Genomic DNA, 17,894 nt, shown 5'->3' with positions numbered 1-17,894 from the left:
GTATAGACTTTAGGTCATGACTCGAACCGGGAAAACTCGTGAGCTCGTACTGATCATACTCGCCGAGGATTGTTTCGAGAACAACGATGTTGCCGTTACAGCTTGTTGTACATGTGGATATGGCAAGTTGAGTCCGATTAATCGGAGTGATGGTCTTCAGAACCAGCTTCAGAGCGAGCGTCGCCCTTGTGGACCTTCTTGTGCCTCCGCAGATTTGATACTACGGAGAAGTGACGACCGCAACCTTCGACCTCGCAGGCAAAGGCTATACTGATATTAGCACGTGTAATCTGGAGATATGCCTTGGCACGCATGATAATGGGTGTAACATACGCTTCTCGCCAGTGTGGCTGTACATGTGCGTCTGAAGAGAAGAAGGGCGAGTGAAACGCTTGTCGCACACCTTGCACTTATGCTTCTTCTGCGTGCTGGACGACACCTTGGAGCTGAACTGGCCCATCATGGATTGGGGCGCAGGCGGGATCTGGGGAGCCATGAGGCCGTGGGGCCTGGGGAGGGTCCGGGAGGTGACAGACTCGATGTCTGAGCCGGCAGTAGAGTAGTCGCTAACAGAGTCGGCGCCGTAGTAGTTGCCGAATCCAGAGGCGGAGGATACGGAAGAGCTGGTAGAGTGCGTCGAGGGGAAGCCGTACGAGTCACCTGAAGCTCTGTCGCTGCGGGCGCCATAGATGTTACGGGGAGTCTCTTGGCTCATGGCGAGCATGCCGTGGCTTGCGTCGAGGGCATCAGCGAAGCTCCTGCGCTCATCGTGGTGGTGAATTCCTCTGTTGTTAAAGTCAATCATTGAGTTGCGATGGGGCCGGGCCAGAATATTGGGGGTTGTGACATCGACCAGGGAAGTTGAGGGTACTGACGAGTGAGAGAATCTCCGAGAGTGTTCGGGTTCCGGAGCAAGGGCGAAAGTAGAGCGCATGGGAGCAGGTGCGTAGCCCATGGTCTCGTAGGGGGTGGGAGAAGCCGTGTAAGTAGCGTTGACAGGGGAAGCGGCGGTCGCGTAGGGAGCATCACCGTAGGCAGGGGCCGAGGTGGCAGCCATGCGGTTGATACTGAGGATATCTTGGGGAAGAGTGAGTAAGTCCGACCTAGGCAGAGGGTCTGCCATGGGGAGACTACCTGCTGAAGCTGCCGTCACTGGGATCTGTCCGTAAGAACCCAAAGATGAGGCATTGCTGCTGGTGCTAGTCCTAGCAGTGTGTGACCTGTCCAAGCCCAGACCCGAGTTGAGAGAGTGACCGTGGTGAGGAGCATACAAGCCCTGAGGAGCTTGAGGTGATGAGGTGTTTGCCCACGGGTTTGAGAACTGGGGGGAGGAGGAGGATGATGAATGTGCGTAGGAAGACATGTGGTCGAATGTGTTTAAAGGTCCGAATCGTTGCTGGGAATCTAATGTCATAGTCATGATGGTATGGTTGGTGGTGTTGATGATGGTGGTGATGAGAGGTTGTGGTGGTGATGATGAGATGGGATGACGAGGTTGAGCGTCAACAAAGGTAGATGTCCGGTGGAATAGCGTTTGCTGATCGGATGCAAGTGCAACGGCTTTGAGAAAAAGCCAAGTCGTGTTACGGATCAGATAGAACTGGATGATGCCGTGGGAGTTGTGTGAGTTGAGGTTGGGGGATCAGCGAGGTTTAAGTGTGTGCCTGTGGACTACTGACACACGAGTATTTGAACCAGTTGAGAGCTGAGACCAATCGTTTGGGCCGACCAGGCAAGAGTCGTATGAAGCTTGTTGCACAGTGGTCAGCGGGACATGGGAGAGTCGTGTGGAGACTCGTTCTCTGCAGACAGCTGTGACGACTCCGACTCAGAGTGATCGACAGCGCCAATATCCCGTGGGAAAGAGGCCGAGGCGGACAGGGTTGGGGGCGATTAGGTAGGGTAGCAGGATGGTTCAGATTAGGACCGGGGGGCAGGCTGAGGAGGAGCCTTGAGGGAGGGAACGACCAGGTTGAGGTACAGTAGCGAAGTACTCCGTAGGGCAAGGTAGTGTACGAAGTAGGTGTAGACCAGCGAGAGCGGAGCGGATGCACGGTAGTGCGTAGCGTGGGTTTAGAGGTGTGTAAAGTGAGTGAATGAGGATGTGGGATTGTGGATGAGAATGGGAGAGGAGAGGAGAGAGAGAAAGAGATGGTGGCCCAATTTTTGACAAGTTGACCAGGAAGGAAGAGGAGGAGAGACCTGGAGTACGTCCCTGGGACGAAGTCGAAATGGGAGAAAGATCTGCGGTGTCGAGGACGGTTTGGTGAAAAGTCTCGAGGTCAATTGGGGAGCCGTGACAGGGACCCCAGGTGTAGTTCAGTAGTGCGGTGTAGAGTGCGGACGGCTCTGAAGTCAGCCGGGAGAAGACGACCGATAATTGGAAGTGCGTTGGTGTGTTTTTTTTTCTCCCCTTCCCTTTTTCCTCAAGTTCGCAAATAGTGGGGCTCTCCCGTGTTGTGTGTGTGTGAGTGTGTGTGTGTGTACGTAGTGTACGTAGCGTGGTGCTTTTTTTTGGTGTAAAAGGTACCAGTATCTTTTTCTCGTTCTTGTGTGTGGAAGAAAAAAAGATATGGGGGCAGTGCCGAAGAACAGACAGTTGCTTCTTTTTTTTTGATTTTGCTGCCTCTCAATGCGCTCTCTATTTCTTTCTGTTCAGTTGTGACGAACCGAAAGCACAGGGCAAGCAGGAAAGAAGGCGGAGCGCTCTGTCTGTAATGCGTGGTTGGGCTTGAGGTTGGATGATGGAGCTGATGATCTCTCTGATGATGAGCGTTCAGAAAATTGGGTCAAGGTGTAGAATTCGCAAAGAGGGATGGGGGAGGCGAGGGAACAACGCTTTTACATCCTGTGGTGCTTCCGGGTCAGGCAGGAGAGACAGCAGATGAAGCTATGATGTCGCTTTACTTGGTGTTAGAGTGCCTGGTGTGGAGCGATGAGGTGAAGGGGTGGGGTGAGGAAACCGATGGAGAGGGGGTGTGTTTTTTCTGGCAACGAGAAAGATGAGGAAGAAGACGTGTGGTGGGGTCACTTTAGCAAGAAAAGAGGGATGGGGGTTCGACCGGGGGTAAGGGGGGCGGGCAAGGAAGGAGAGAAGGAAGACAACGGGAGGGAAGGGGGTGTGTTTGCGAGTAAGAAGGAGTGGGTGGAGTGAGGGGGGAGAGACAGACAGGGACCATGGGAAGTGGATACCCGGCTGTCCTAAGCCAGGCAGGAGAAAGTGTGCACACACACATACACACACACACACCTCTCTCCTCTCAGAGTCTTTCTGTCTCTCCAGTGTGAGGAGACTGGGAGGGGGCACCTACTGCGTACACCTACATCAGAGAAAGCGGTATCCGCTCACACTACAGATGCGGAAACCTGCGAGGTGAAGAGCCGGGCTCAGGCTTGTACCGTCCAAGTCAGGTGCGCGCCACGCAGGTACCAAGCCCGACGGGTAGAACTACCAACGTAAAGCGCGGCTGTCGACGCCTCGACCACGTCCCGTCCCAAGTACCCGAGTACGTCGTCTATACTTTGGGCAAGGCTAGCACGCTCGAGCATATGCTGCCCTTTCGCCCACCTACCAAAGTACTGTACGGAGACTTTGCAAGTCTACCTACCTTACCTACCTTGCTGCAGAGTATGGCAACGTGAGGTAGGTATTCGTGCACCAGCATTAAGAGAAAAGCCCCCCAGTCCACAAGGTGCCGGTATCTGTCTCTCCCGCTCGCCATCGCCTCTAGCGCCAGGCCACGGGCAAGAGCTCTGTTCTCCCCCCATCTCTTCCAATCCGAGCAGCCCATCACTAGCCTTTACCTGGGCTAGTCAACTTAAGGTCAGGACTCAGCGTAACGTAGGATAGGGTACGGCGTCACGGCGTCTAGGGCATGCGGATACGCATTGCGCCTCCCTCGGGGTAGGAAGAATCAGAAGAAGCCAAAAAAGCGCCACTGATGATGGGTAGGCAAGGGCACGGAGACTATGGGAGGGGCGGCCATGGCATGGAATGGGACGGGATGGGGGTTCGAGTTGGTGGGCAGTCTCTCCTTTCTCGCGCATCTACACTACGAAAGGCAGACCAAAAGTGCACATTTGTAGAGTCCCCCATGCTGGCTACGGATACTAGCATCGGGTCTGATCAAGGTTGAGGAGGAAGGGTGTGTGCGCTATGATTTCTCTTCTTCTCCTGCGACTATGACGGATGTGGACGGATAGGATAGTCAGGACGAGGGGTACGAAGTAGGGAAAGAAGAATTGTTCCCAAGTTAACCGTACTCTGGAGGTGGGTTCTGACGGCTGACTTGCCTGACGTCCAAGCCATGAGTTAATCAATCGCCAATGCCTGTAGAATAGAGATGAGATATGCAGGGTCTTTCTCTGCCAAAGCAGAGGAAGGGGAACAAAATACATCAAGACTCGACTCTCCGACCCTAGGTGCCATCTACGCCATACCGGATACGTAGTCAGCCAGCATCATGTCCAGATTCAGACCTGCCATGGCTTGACTCGGAACGGCGCTTGCTCGCCAGTGTCGCCACAAAGTCCCCTTGGGCTGAGATGGATGTCGCGATATCTGAGAGGGGAATGGCTCCAGGGCCGGGGTAGGGGACCATGTATTCCGGTCCAACGACTTTTTGATACTATCCTCCTCCTTGCGAAGCTAAATGCCTGATGACAGCACTCGCCGTCCCGCTGGCTGAAAGGAGCGAAAGAATGATGGATGTGGTGGTGGATGTGGTGGTGGTGTGCGAACGTGCCTGCCTGCGTGCCTTGTGATGGCATCGCGTTCTGCGGTCTCTGCACTCGGCAAAGTGTGAAAGTGTCAAGACGAGCATGAAAGTAAAAAGAGTGGAGGGCAGGCCAAGAGAAGGGCTCTCAATGGTGACATTTTGTCCATACTCCATCGACGCGACCAACCGCAGCGTATCACGGGCGTCGAGATGCCGGCTTTGGCTCCTCTCTAGTGGCTCCCGTCAATTTGCTGGGAAAAGGTCTCCGGTCTCTCCCAAAGCCATTGGAAAAGTACGGATACCAGTATTCCGTATGGATACCCAGGTCAGGTTGTAATGAAGACTGTGGGCGCATTCTTGTTGTCGTCGTCGGTTCGGTTCCTCATGTCTTCCTCTCTCTCTTGTCCCTTTCCCACTCCAACGCACGCAAATTCGCATCTGGCGTTCATACGGATACTGCGTTCAACGCTCGTTCGCTTGGGGGCGTCCCACCCTCTGGTATTCAAACAATATCAATGGCATCCTTGCGAAGAGGAGAGACCAGGGCGGGTTCGAAAGGTAGCGTGGGCGTTTGAAAGGGCAAAATGTAGGGGTAAGCCTTGGAGAAAGGCGTAAAGAATCAGAAAAGGTGGGCCCGAGGGCTGTACTGAATACCTTCCTCTCGTTCTTTCTTGCTGCCCGTCTGTCTCCTCCCACCCTTCCTTTGCCTGCGATGAAAATAAGCAACCACGGGCCAATGTCGATGAGAGCGCCAAGAAATACCTCTCTCAGACGGATCCCAAGCAACTTTGGAGAGAGAAAGAGCAGGGGCTTTCTCTGACGACGGGGGGGGGGGGGGAGAACTAAAGCGGGGACGTGAAAAAGAGGGAAAGGAAGGGTGGTACGGCGTGCGTTTAACCCTCCAAGTGGATACCAGGGCGTCTTTCGACGGCTACCACTGACGTAAGGCACGTCAATGTATTGATGCGTTTCGAGCAAGGGTGTGCAAGATTGAAACAACCTCCACAGTGCCCACCCGGACACTGCTGTCATCAACTGGCAGGGGCCAAGGCAAAGAGAGGGGGGCACCGTGGCCCTTTTGGGGGGGATTGTGCCCTTGGTTTGTTCGTCAGTGAGGAAGTCGATGTATCCGTACCTAAAGTAGTGTACGGAGTATTGAAGTGGAGGGAAGCGAATGAGGAGGGGAAAGAGGAGCCGCCAATTCGATTTGACCGCAAGCCGACGCAAGAATAAATTCCCCCCATGCTTTCAACACTGCAAAGTACTTAAACTACGTATCTCGAGATCAAATTAGCCAGCAGAAAGAAGCGTCAACTTTTGGGTCTGATACGTACCTGCAAGACTCGGAAGAAAGTCACACGGCCAGGAAGTGGGAAGCTGCACTTGCACTGCACGCCAGGATCTGTTCTGTCCTGCCCCATCCCACATGTACAACCAATCCCTTTGCTTTCCACGCCCGTTATTGCATGCTGCGTACTATGTAGAGTACGGAGTACTTCATACCTGGGAGGGGGGAGGGGGGAAGATGACAAGGGACCTGCTACAAGATGAGAGCGGGCGGTCTTGAATGAGAGGGTGCTGCTGGAACCACATCGCAACCGTGGGTTTGGGCAGCAAGAATGCATGGTCAAAGACAGAAGGGTTCGACATTGTCGTCATATCATGGCATCTCTGTTACGATGACGGCCCATGCCTGTAACCCATCATCATTCAACGCAACAAAGACACATGTGTGTTGCCGAGCAAAAAAGAAAAGTGCTTTTGACCGTGTGGGCTGGGCGGGAGCGACCAGCCTTACTGTTCCTGTGGGAATGTCAATTCCGGCAATAAGTGACAGACAAGCCACTGAGCCTCATATTAAAATGATGGCAGTCGCGCGTACGAAGACCGCATTCAATGTCATCGAGTCAACCAACCCGGTGCTGCCAACCACGAAACAAGCAAACGGTATATACGTACAGCTCCGATAAGCTGCCGCCATAGTTACTGTTACTTCAAGTCAAGTGCTTGGCTCTTCTATCGAATGCGTTTCTCATATGATCCGCTCCCAAAGAACCAATCTCTGGTTGATGAATTGCACGTTGTTTTTCCAATGGCTTGCATGCAAACATGAGCCTGGGTTCTTGATGACGAACTTTGTTCGCTCTCTAATATGAAGGAACACCTTCCATGATGGATGTACGGAAATCGCGTCAATAATGACATTTCCCGTGGCTGCATCTAGGACACACAGAATATCCATACTGTTACATGTATGACGCGGGTGCCAGCTTACTCGTCTGGGATGAGGCAGTGAACCTCCCAAGGTGGCTACGGTTCATGTGGCCTTGGGTATCCGTATCTGCCTGTGTCGAGTATGACGGGGGTTGACGGAGGTAAACCGCATGGGGGGTGGTAGTGTCGTCTGTGAGGCCAGTGGATTTTGACTGACGTAGCGTGCCTCTTTTCATCCTTTCCATAATCAGGATTCTTTCCTTCTCGTGTTTGAGTTACGGCATGCTGGACGACGAGGACGAGAAACCATGATCTGGCAGCATTGGTTGGTCGGCCATCCAGCCGGCCAGGCATTGCTTGTCAGCATCCAAACGGCCCAGCAATTACATCAACGATCCGGGGTACCCTCGATCAACGCTGCCCCTCATCCATCCTACAATGGCGCAAGTGGAGATGTTGCCCTTTCTCCAGACGTTTCCCAGCGCACCACATGTCATCGTCTGCCTCGCGCAGATTCAGCTATTGCCCGTGGAAGAATAACCCAAAAGATCTCTTTTCTTCACGTGTTGAGCAGGAAAAGTGTCCGTCTCGCCGTGTCTGCAGGGTACCGTCCTCCACCCGAAGCTGCCGTTAAGGCCCCCATGGCTCTCCACACCAAGAATCTTTCATCTCTCAGGAAAATTCCATACCCAACTGGGACAGCATCCACCATGGGCTATTGCGAAGATGGAGATGCTTGGCAATATTTGAAGGTCTGGAAGGCTCTCTTGATAAATATCACCAAGAAATGATGGGTCGCAAACGCCTTCCGGACAAAAAAGTATGCTCAACATGTCGATGTATACTCCGTACACTCCCCTTGACTCTCAGTTTGTTGGTGTCCCTTACAACAAACATGGGATACGGAGATCGAGGCACACTCTGGAGTGTAAACACTCAAGGCCTGGCAGCAATGTCTCGCGGCTTCCCGGATCTTCGATGCCTGAGGTCCGAGTGAGGGTTAGCATTGCCTAGGAATATGTCCTCTATCCCCAATGCGATGCATAGCAGGGGCTGGCAGGATTAGCGTATGTGTCCGCAGAGAGAGAGAGAGGGCAAAAAGGGAAAGCAAAAAAAAGGAAAACAGAGGAACTCGGTACTTGATTGCACCAGAGACAAGATCCACACAATCTGCAAGGATATACAGGGGAGATGATCCACCGTTCCTTTTCAGGGAGATGACGGGTGATGGGAGTGGCGCCGCACTAGCAGCTTTTCCGCTGCAGCCAGACAACGACCGCTGCCTCTGCAAGTGCCACACACCAACACTTTGACGCTCTCGAATTCAACCGCTCTATTCTCACGATTCGCTCTTTGCCCATGGCCGGTGTCGCGACGCTAGCTAGGACTCTGAGAGTGCGGAACGTTCCTGCAACCCCGGTTGTTTCTCCGCCTCCCTAGCAGAGACCGGGGCAAACGGGATATTGAAGAGCGGTCACGAAGTGCCCATTGCCCGCAACAGACTAATCTCTGACACAATCCCCTAGTGTCATCTAATCGTGCTTAGTGCGCAAGCTGGACCCTGATGAGCATTTTGCCTCCTTGATTGCAACGGTTCAAGGCAGCCAATCATCATTGGCCTCTGTTTCAAAGACATGCCGAACTGAGATTCCTGTGTCAACAGCAACACTTCAAGTAACCTCCACGTTCTGAAGAGGCTTAGAAGCTAAGCAGAGGCTGGGCTGGCACGATGGTTGGCGCTTCGACGACTTCTTCGCGGCAATCAAAAGCGGCCCGATATCAGTTCAGATGCGCGTGTCCATGTACTAGTGGAATCACCGTGGAACTGCCCAAAACTTTCGTGTGAGCTTCCATCTCGTGGCAAGGTCCGAGGACAAGAAGAAGTGGCAAATAACATCTGCCGTGATAGCCCAATAGAGATGGCTTCATTTGGCCCCCATCCAGAAACGGATTCCCTGGAGCCGATAACAAGAACCCATCTTCTTAATAACGGATAATTCTTTTTGAATTCTTCTGGATCACGACCCGGGTCCCTAGGGCCTAGGAGATGGCAGGTGGGGTCCTCAGCTCAAAGGCCATCTGTCGGCTGAAGACCCTGGCAGCCTGGGCAGAGCCAGGCCTGAAGTCGGCAATAAAATCCCCGGACGATAGTCTCCAGTGTGTAGAGTTCCGCAGATGATCGGCCAGGAACAACCCTGCCTGATGGAACGCCGGTTTAGAAGACTGGCCCAATAAACCTTTCAGCAACAGCCGACAGACAAGGAATTGTTGGATGAGGATGAGCCGTCTTTGGAGGACTCAACAGCCTTTGCTGGGTCAACTCTGCAGGTCCTTTCCCGAAGAAGATGATCAGATGGTGGTGTTTTCGGAATGAGCGAAATGGGATATGCGGAACATGGAGAGTTGCGACAAGGTTCTCGAGATTGCCCCCAGCGTTCATCTCAAATCAAAGCCTCACTATGCCCTATTCGAAAGGATGGCAATTGGCGGTAACCTCGAAAGAGACAGTTGAAACACGCTAGACATGGGAGGTCCATGCCCAAAGTGTTGATAGCAGCAACGTTAAGGTCGCCGATGAGCCCGGGGACCCAGGTGAGTGAACAGACTTCGAAGTCTGAGAACGTGCCAACCAGCCAACGTAGCGGAGACTGACAAGCACCTCAGCGCTGATCCAGCAGTTTTTGAAATGGCTTCGTCGATGGAGTGGGATCTCGACATGATGATTTCTTGTCGTTGAGAGTGGGACATGCTGGTTGGGAAAAGCTTCCATGGCAGGCAACCCGACGAGACCCGGCTCCATCAGCTCAAGGGGAGCGAACGCGTCCTCTCCACATGCAGAACCCGATGGTAGGTGGCGACGACAGCCGGCTATCCATCCGTACTCCGTACACGAGAAAGCCGCGCTCGTCCCTTGACCGAGCAATGAGTCTATTGGAAAACGGCGCGACGGCTCGGTGAGCCACGGGATGATTAAGCCTGGCCCCCAAAGCTTCTGGCAGTCAACGGCATTGAGTAGGGCCGAACGCACAGGAGAATTCATGGAGCCGTCAATGAGGTGCAGTTGAGCGTGGAGTGCCACCTGATCCAGATACCCGAGATGATGACGGCGCCGATCACCGCCCAGAGTCCGGCGGCGGAACGGCACCTGACTGATCTTCTCTCCCAAAACAACGACAGGGTCGCATTGAAGGAAACATTCTCTGTCGGCCGGAATCTGTAGGCAATCTGTCATATTACCGTCCAAGCGGATGAGCGGGCTGCGGGCGGCCGGGCTTGTGCGGAATCAGAGTGGATGTTTGCAACCTGCCAAAGTCGGTGATGGTCAATAGTGAGGGCACGACCCACAGCGCCTCGGGTGCAACGTTGGTGGTGGATTGAAGTTCGAGAGGGAAGAAATGCAATGTCGAGGACGGGGTTGAATAGGGTTGCCTAGTGTAAGGCCAGGTGGGATTCGACGATAATGGATGGCAGTGCAGGCACATCGCGGCAGCTGAGTACGAGAAACTCATCAAAAGCACCCTTGGCGATAGTTGTTATGAAAGGAGTGCGTCTATGTAAAGGGGTGCGCATTGGCTGCCGTCTGAGTGTGCACTGCGAGCGAGAGCGGAGGAGACGGGAGAGCATAGCGATCAAGCAGCCTACCCCTTGCTGATTGAATTGACCAGGGAATGTCTCAGAATCGACATGGATTCCCCAAAGGCGGGTCTTCTTGTCTCTCCAAAGCAATCAAGCAATCCAGAGAGACTCCAGACAGCTCCCTTGGCATTGAACTGTATGGAGACGCTATACTGGAACTGACAGTAGCGCATTGTATCATCCTAGCTCTTCTGCAGCCCACAGCGGGGAATGTCGATCATGACCGTTTTCTGTTGTCCTGCAGACGGCCCAGCCGTGCCAGCCTCACTTTGTCAAGGTTCCTGTGCCTGGGGTGCCTGAAGCGCAGAGTACCATCGTGTTGTTTCTTGTCTCTGGGCTCCTAGAGTTGATCGAGGAGGCTTAATTAGAGCGAGGAAGAGCCGTGAGGCGCGCCAGTGGTGAGAAATGGTAATAATAACATGACAGGATGCGCGCTGGCCGTTGGCCGCTTGGTCGTTTTCTCTTGTTCCCCAAGGCTCGATTATCTAGGGTCCGGGACGGCAGCGAAGCCCTAGCTGAAGATTTTAGCGGCTAGGCGTGTCCTGCGTGCTGCTACACTACAGACATACCTGTGGGGGGAGGAGGGAGGCCTTGCATATCCGTACGGATACTGCTGTTGTTATTGAGAAATGAGGTGCTGTTGGTGACTTGATGTTGCTGCTCGAAGCCATGCAATTCGATAACCCTGTGAACAGGCATTGATTTGGATTTCTATGTGGGGTCATCAGAGCGTCGTCGCCAGATAGATGGCCAGCAGTGGGTTGGCACATGGTTTCTCGAAGTCGAAATTTCCTGTTCTCGCATTTTGCGGGTGTGCGGTTGCATTGGAAATAATGGAGCAGCCATTTTGACGATGCTAAGCGGCATCTGTCTGAGAGCCAGCGTGTCCAGGATGCGCAGGATGCGAGATGGAGCCGCTGAACTACCAGCACTCTCTCGCGCTCAGGTATCATGTAAGGTTTTTTTTTTGTAGTGTTGAAAGCCGGCTCGAAATAGCTATGGAAGGCCGGGGAGAGATGGAGCGATTGATCCCGTCCCATCCTGTCATGTCTCTCTCGTGTTCGGCGGTGTGCTACCCGTGGTCCGTTCCTGAAAAAAGGGGGGAAAGGCAAAACCGAGAGGCCTTCAGACGTGTTGTAGTCAACGTCGGAAGCTCGGTTGTATGTTGTGTGAGCTTCTCGGCTTCTGAAGATGGTGGAGCGAATGACAGGTGACGCGCGTATCCTGTTGCAGACGACTTGTGGCTGACAGCCAAACGCCCTGAGCAACGCCTACCGAGACGGGACGAACGTCTCCCTGGCAGCATCGGAATGTTCGTGTTGATCCCGTAGCTCCAGTTTAATGCCATGGAAGGACATGGCCGTAAGAGCAGAGGGAAAGGCCAAAGCCCAAATGCCATGGCAGAGGCCAAAGAGGCAGGGCCGCGAGCCATGTAGCTGCATCTTCTAATGGCGGGATTGCTGGAGCCGGCAAGCCTTGTGCCAGCACGCGAGTAACGGTGCGAATCGGTCAGGACAAGAACAGAATAGCATGGAGCTACTAGGCGGCGGCGTCATGCTGAGGTCAAGGCGATGTGGACTGACTAGCGCCGAGAAAGGGGATAGTTCGAAGGAAATGTCCACCTTGGTCAAAGCCGCGAACGAGGAACTTTGGAGGGGAACAAGAAAGTGAAGTCAGCGCTGGACAGCATCGACGATGAAGTACATGGTGAGCGTGCGGATGCCATCATTGCTCAGACTTGTTGTGGATGGAACTCGAAAGGCAGGGTATTGTTGACAGGACATAGCCATGTAATCTTGATCCGATGTGGTCGACTCGCGCTGAGGGGTGAGGGGATGGGTTTGACCTGGTAGGAGACAGACGTTGGCGTTAAGAAAGGCAAATGTGGGGTTTCGCTTTCTCAGTGGTGAGGTTGGATGACATGAGGTCAGTGTTGTCAAAATCGGACGGATGTTGTCGAGATGGTTCCTAATTAATTACCTAAGGTAAGGTAAGGCGAGGCGGGAGAGGAAGGCGAGGCTTCCGGGCGGCTGCCCTGAACAGTTGTGCACTCATTCCAGTCGGGTGATTTCATTCTCAATTGCTTCCTTCCTTACCGTGAATTCAGGGCAGCTATATTCTATTCTGAAGGCAGGTATCCGTACCTACCTTAGGCAAAGCATTGAATAAGGCACGCTTCTTCCCTTGGTACCAGACATCTGACACCTCTTAGCGTACATACACATCTGATGTCGAGGCAGGTGTATGCGTACGGAGCTCTCGGTACTCGGTAGGGCTGGCTGTGCTTGCCGCATCTTCACGCCCCCAAACATGGGGGAAACCGAGCGTGGAAGGGGCATCGTGGGATATGTTTCGAAACACTCAATGACGTAAACGCCCCTTGCGAGCCTGCTTTCGCCTACCTCTTATTCCGAAACAGCAAGAGGTCACCTTGCGATCTTTCCCCTTTTCCCAAATAATTATCTACCGTGCTACATCACCCTTTCAACCTTCCACCGATTCCACCTTCCGTCTGATATGTGCACAGGCAGGCACGTAGGTATGCATACCTACTCAGGTCATCTCCATGTAAGGTACCTACAAAAGTAACAAAAGTACGGATACCCCCCTCTTTCTCACCTTGAGTAAAATGGAAAGCAGGATGCATACCGAATAGGAACGCCCCAGCTTGTGTACCGCGAGTTTATTAACTTTTCTTTCCCCGGAATTGTTTCGTCCCAGCAATTCAGATCATCCCCGTAACAACTTTTCGACTGTCATTCGAGAGATATCGACCGAAACGCACTTCCGCCTTCACATTTGCATTTGCGGATGCACCGGCCTGCGCAGCCAGCCCCGTGCCCGGCGTTATCGCACACAGCTGTTGCGGTTTGCCACTCTTGTTTTCCGGGTCGGTCCTTGAGGATGAGGCTTTCCAGACACAAATTTGATTCGGACAAGGCCTTCCCAACACAACGACGCGCAACCCCCGCGCCAACGCTCCCTCCATACCTTCTCTGTCCACACTCATCCTCCCTTACAGATGCTTCAGATCTGGGATTCAGCAGGAAACTCACAATATCCTGCCATCCCTCTCGTCCTTGCTATACAGATACCTCCGTGCCTCCATAGCTGTCAGGTGCTGTTCGAGTCACTCTCAACACCACTCAACAGTCATGGCCTGCCAAGCTTGACTTACTCGCTCAGTCATGGAGACGGCACAGTTGCTCCGTCATCTTCCCTGCAACTTGCAAGCTTGCGAGAACTTACTTCGTCGTTCCGAACGTCCCCCGGCGCCAAACCGTTTGCTAGTGGAATGCGCTGACCAAAGTATTCCAATGCGCCAACCTGCACCTTGCGCAGCCCTGCGCTTTTGGCGCAAACTTTGTTCCCAGAAGTGCCTGCTGAGCATTTGCATATGCACTAATCAGCAATCCCGCGGTAAATCCGCCGCTGCCTTCACCGAATTTGAATGGTCACGGAGCACGCTGGCGGCCTGCCTGCCAGTGCAGCAGTGCCTGCTTCTTGCGGCTTGGTAAACAAAATGGGGTGCAGCAGTCTGGGGAAGCTTTCGGGCGATGTTGAATCCTCGTGGGAGAAGGGACGACAGCACGATGACAACGATGATCTATGACGATCATGGAGATCTCGCACATGAGACGACACGAGGACGATGCCGATATGATTTAGGGACGAAACGCCAGCTAACGATATGTCTTCTTCTGTGCTGTCGAACACGGTCGAAACCATGCTGTTGCTTGTGAGCATGTCCATTCTCGGATAGGTCCTGAAAACCGCCACTTCCCCCCTCCCCTCCCCCTTGGATCGAAAGTTCACAACGGCGCGTCGGCACTACGACCTCAGTATCTGTATCTGTGACGACTCTTTTCTAATCAGATGAGACATGACGCAGTGGTCTGGTTGAATGCGTACCGCATACCTTAAACACGCCTTGCCTTCCATTCCCTTGGTCTAGTGCTTCGATAGAGGCGGCATGTAAATGAGGCAAGATTGTCTAGGGAATCCGAGTCTCATCGGCCTTCCGCTGTGGCTGTCTCGAACATGTCTTTCCATATAGAGTCCCGCTATGCCCGCCTCAAGATTCGCCCATTCCTCCTGCAAAGAGCCCCTGTCCTGCCAGTGAATTTGGCCGAGCTCACCGAGACAGTGCTTACTGTTTTAGTTTTGGTCGTTATCCACGTTATCTAGAGATGAAGACGGCGCCGCGGGACTTGAAAAAATTCCCGGGGGTAAAATGTCGATCGTTGCTTAAGAGGAACACCAATATGGAGTTTGGGGGACTGAAGTGGTTGGTCCAAGCACTGTGGAAGGGCGATTATTACACTAGGAACGCCTCAAGTCAGCCCAGACTATGGCCGTCTAGCCTCAACTCAGTTTACCCAGTTGACGCAGGCGCGCAGATCCCCCGCAGTGTCCCTTTGCGCGAGAGGCAACGCTGACGCCGTCGCGACCGTTTCCTTTGCCAGTGAGGCTTGAGAACACACGTAGACGCGGTCTGGAGAAAAAGGAAGCAAAGATGGGGCGCCTTTTGGTAGTGAGCCGAGTGTGAGACGGCGCGGATGTCCGCAAACCGCTGGACGAAAACAACGGAATGTCTCAGGAGCCAGGAAAGCCGCTCGCTTGTGCGGATTACATTGCGTTGTGGACACTTTCGGGGGTTTGCATATCCGAGCAAGAGCAAGCCCACGGCAGAGACCAAGACCGCAATTCACTTTCCGATATCGCCTCTTGCAGTCGCAGCGCCACCAGGCCTAGCGACTTTACACAGCGAACCGGTTGCGATGAGGTTGGCGAACTCAGGAATTGAGGCTCTTTGCACTTGAAACGAGACCTTGATCCCCTTTCCCTCCATATTTTACACTACAACATTCGACAATCTACCCGCGTTGGCTCACCTGAATCTCGCATTTTTCGACAGGAGGGGTTTTCATTCCCCACGGGAACTGTACCATACAGCGAAGGGGAAGGGGGGAGGGAACAGAAGAACAACAAGCTAATAAAGGGCAGCGTGGTACCGACAGCAACATCAGGAGCGCAACCCGCAGCCTGCCAGGCCACCGCCAACCGAGCGTGCCAACCGACCAACCAAACCAGCCCTGCCCCTGAGTGAGTTGCATTCCGTCGACATCTCAAACAACACAAAAGAGGGGAGAAGGGGACGGCGATATGCTGCCCCCTGACCCACAAGATAGGTACGGTGGTACTGCTGATCGCGGCGTCGACGACAATGACAGACGGCGACGACACTTGAATCTTGACTTACGATATTGACGTGAGAGCGCCAGGGACTTGCAACTTTTTTCCTTCAAGGTGGGAAGCTTGAATAAGTGGTTCATTTTGCTAACCGAACAAGGTATCCTTTCGCCCGGCTGTTCCTGCGGCACGGAGCCAAGCTCTCCCCCGTACGGAGGTGGGAAAGGATCATGTCTGTAAAACTTTTCTCCTCTTCCTTTCGACCAATATGTGGGATGCTTATTTCTAACCATCCGCCGACGCAATGAGGAACACGTGAGCTGTGCCTGGCGGTAGCAAGGCCATCCATCTAATCCATTCGCTGGGCAGAAGTGGAAAGGCAGATGAATCGGCGTTTTCGAAATCCTCTTCAACCTCTGGGTAAACTTGTATCGGGGCCATCCTTGGACAACATGTATACTAGGACACAGTTCTATTTTTTTTAACGTCCTGCTGCTTGGATCAAGCTGGACACCGGGGGAATCGGGGATGATGATGTGGTTCAGACTTCATAGTTCAGACCTTTTCAACGGGGCTGCAGAGTTTCCCCAGTTTAGGAGAGTTGTTGTGATAATACGTTTGTGCTATATGCAACGCGTTTGAGGACGCAAGGCGGCCGATGGGCCCGAGGCTGACTGGTTTTCTTGAATCGCGCGGCGGGGGTCGGGTAAAAGTTCACGATGACTTCCCATCCCCAGACTCCCCGTGGGCTCACGGAGGTCTATCACAGGAGACATTTTCCGAAACACAGGTTGCCTCCTTTCGGTTTTCTCCAGTGCCTTTCCCCGTTCATCAATCTCTCTCCCACTCCCGTGGCCGCGGGACTACAAGCGGGGGGTCCGGGTTTCCCGATATACAATGCTCGGATTTGAACATGACTAGAATACACAGTATTGTACCAAAACATGACTTATACGCAATCAAGGCTCAAGAGCACACCCCCTTTCGCCCCACCAGCTCTCCGCTATACACCAGATGACCCGGGAAGACTGCATTTGGAGATTGTTGATTTTTGAGTGTAAATGTGGTTCCTCTTCTTCTTTGTGAGCTCCGTATAATATGCGGAATACAATTGTAGCTAGGCAAGACGAGGCTGAATCGTGTGTCAAGCTTTCAAGCTTCTTCCCCCTTCCCCCTTCTGGGGCGGCGGGCCCCAAGCTTCTTTCTCTTCTTCTTCTCGTCGCCCCCGCAATACCGGCGAGCGGTGGATTGGGTGAGTTGAGGGGGTGTGGATGATAGATGTTGGTCCTTGCTTTGCATTGCGCCCGTTTCCCAATATCTGAATATAGGATAGTAAGTAGTCACTTACGGATAGACGCCTTGGCTGTTGGCACTTGCTCTCTGAGTCCCCTAATGCCTCTTTGACTCCCGCTGCCGGCGTGCCGCGACTGGGGTGGTTTGGACAACATTCATTTCGAGGGAAGGGTAAAGGAAGTGAATAGGGCAAGGTCAGGTATATTCGTACATTATCAACACGCCACGTCTTGTCATGAAGGCACACTCAACACGGGCGGGTCAGAACATATAGTTTAGCATACCGTACGGATCCCACATCATATGGGTTCCATACACACGGATGAGATAGTAAACATGCGTCCATCCTCCGCGTACAAACTCTCTGCCTCATTTGCCCCAGCCGGCCGGGGGTCGGTGCTCAACAAGGTATCCAGCTACGAAGCAGTCGCCGAAAAACTCTGTATCTAGAGAAGATCGTTCACCGCTTACTATAACCCTATTCATTCCGTGCCTGACAGAAGCCGCAGAGTTCTCTCACAGAGTGGGAACAAGAATCCCCGTCACCTTCAGACCGGTAACCCGTGAGACGTGAAAAGCTTCACGGAGACAGCCGTTCGAGCGAGATACAGCCCACCCCATTTGCACCCCGCCGTCCGGAAGCCCCGAGTCATATTACAGCGAACGGACGAGCACGTTTCTCCAGTTCAGGGTCACCCGGGGGGGCTTCTGCGGGCACAGCGAGATGAGAAAGCATGTAGAAGAAAAAATGAGGGAATTATTACTGGTATCCCAAGTTCTCAACAACAAAAATCAAAATGGAGCTTTCATCGTGGAGTTTTAATTCTGCCCATTAAGATC

At 53.3% G+C, this 17,894-nt stretch overlaps 4 protein-coding genes across 4 annotated transcripts; 2 read left to right on the top strand and 2 right to left on the bottom strand.

Moving 5' to 3' along the window:
• Nucleotides 1-137: 137 nt before the first annotated feature.
• CLUP02_05309 (uncharacterized protein) lies at nucleotides 138-1,558 on the bottom strand (the record flags this gene model as incomplete). Its single annotated transcript, XM_049284317.1, has 2 exons — nucleotides 138-265; nucleotides 334-1,558. Coding segments are annotated over 2 exons (1,353 nt in total), but the record flags the coding sequence as incomplete, so codon positions are not given.
• A 5,682-nt stretch (nucleotides 1,559-7,240) lies between these two features.
• On the top strand, nucleotides 7,241-8,849 carry CLUP02_05308 (uncharacterized protein; the record flags this gene model as incomplete). Its single annotated transcript, XM_049284316.1, has 7 exons — nucleotides 7,241-7,684; nucleotides 7,803-7,925; nucleotides 7,980-7,999; nucleotides 8,110-8,223; nucleotides 8,329-8,405; nucleotides 8,479-8,606; nucleotides 8,742-8,849. 7 exons carry the CDS (start codon nucleotides 7,241-7,243, stop codon nucleotides 8,847-8,849), a joined length of 1,014 nt encoding a protein of 337 aa, XP_049141459.1.
• A 601-nt stretch (nucleotides 8,850-9,450) lies between these two features.
• On the bottom strand, nucleotides 9,451-14,321 carry CLUP02_05307 (uncharacterized protein; the record flags this gene model as incomplete). Its single annotated transcript, XM_049284315.1, has 22 exons — nucleotides 9,451-10,204; nucleotides 10,236-10,361; nucleotides 10,438-10,512; nucleotides 10,575-10,715; nucleotides 10,771-10,806; nucleotides 10,837-10,908; nucleotides 10,993-11,083; nucleotides 11,138-11,279; nucleotides 11,337-11,490; nucleotides 11,700-11,805; nucleotides 11,859-12,107; nucleotides 12,191-12,215; nucleotides 12,254-12,467; nucleotides 12,549-12,603; nucleotides 12,790-12,956; nucleotides 13,049-13,080; nucleotides 13,188-13,235; nucleotides 13,354-13,564; nucleotides 13,625-13,689; nucleotides 13,770-13,948; nucleotides 14,028-14,175; nucleotides 14,202-14,321. 22 exons carry the CDS (start codon nucleotides 14,319-14,321, stop codon nucleotides 9,451-9,453), a joined length of 3,210 nt encoding a protein of 1,069 aa, XP_049141458.1.
• Nucleotides 14,322-14,609: 288 nt separating this feature from the next.
• CLUP02_05306 (uncharacterized protein) lies at nucleotides 14,610-17,877 on the top strand (the record flags this gene model as incomplete). Its single annotated transcript, XM_049284314.1, has 16 exons — nucleotides 14,610-14,714; nucleotides 14,868-15,033; nucleotides 15,119-15,343; nucleotides 15,398-15,674; nucleotides 15,714-15,785; nucleotides 15,854-15,993; nucleotides 16,082-16,181; nucleotides 16,268-16,377; nucleotides 16,499-16,695; nucleotides 16,758-16,843; nucleotides 16,911-17,013; nucleotides 17,147-17,234; nucleotides 17,296-17,314; nucleotides 17,386-17,512; nucleotides 17,577-17,617; nucleotides 17,697-17,877. 16 exons carry the CDS (start codon nucleotides 14,610-14,612, stop codon nucleotides 17,875-17,877), a joined length of 2,037 nt encoding a protein of 678 aa, XP_049141457.1.
• Between the last annotated feature and the right edge of the window lie 17 nt (nucleotides 17,878-17,894).

Source organism: Colletotrichum lupini, chromosome 3 (assembly GCF_023278565.1).
Source record: "Colletotrichum lupini chromosome 3, complete sequence".
Lineage (NCBI taxonomy): Eukaryota > Fungi > Ascomycota > Sordariomycetes > Glomerellales > Glomerellaceae > Colletotrichum > Colletotrichum lupini.
Note: the sequence above shows the minus strand (reverse complement) of the source record. Positions and strands in the feature narration are given on the sequence as shown.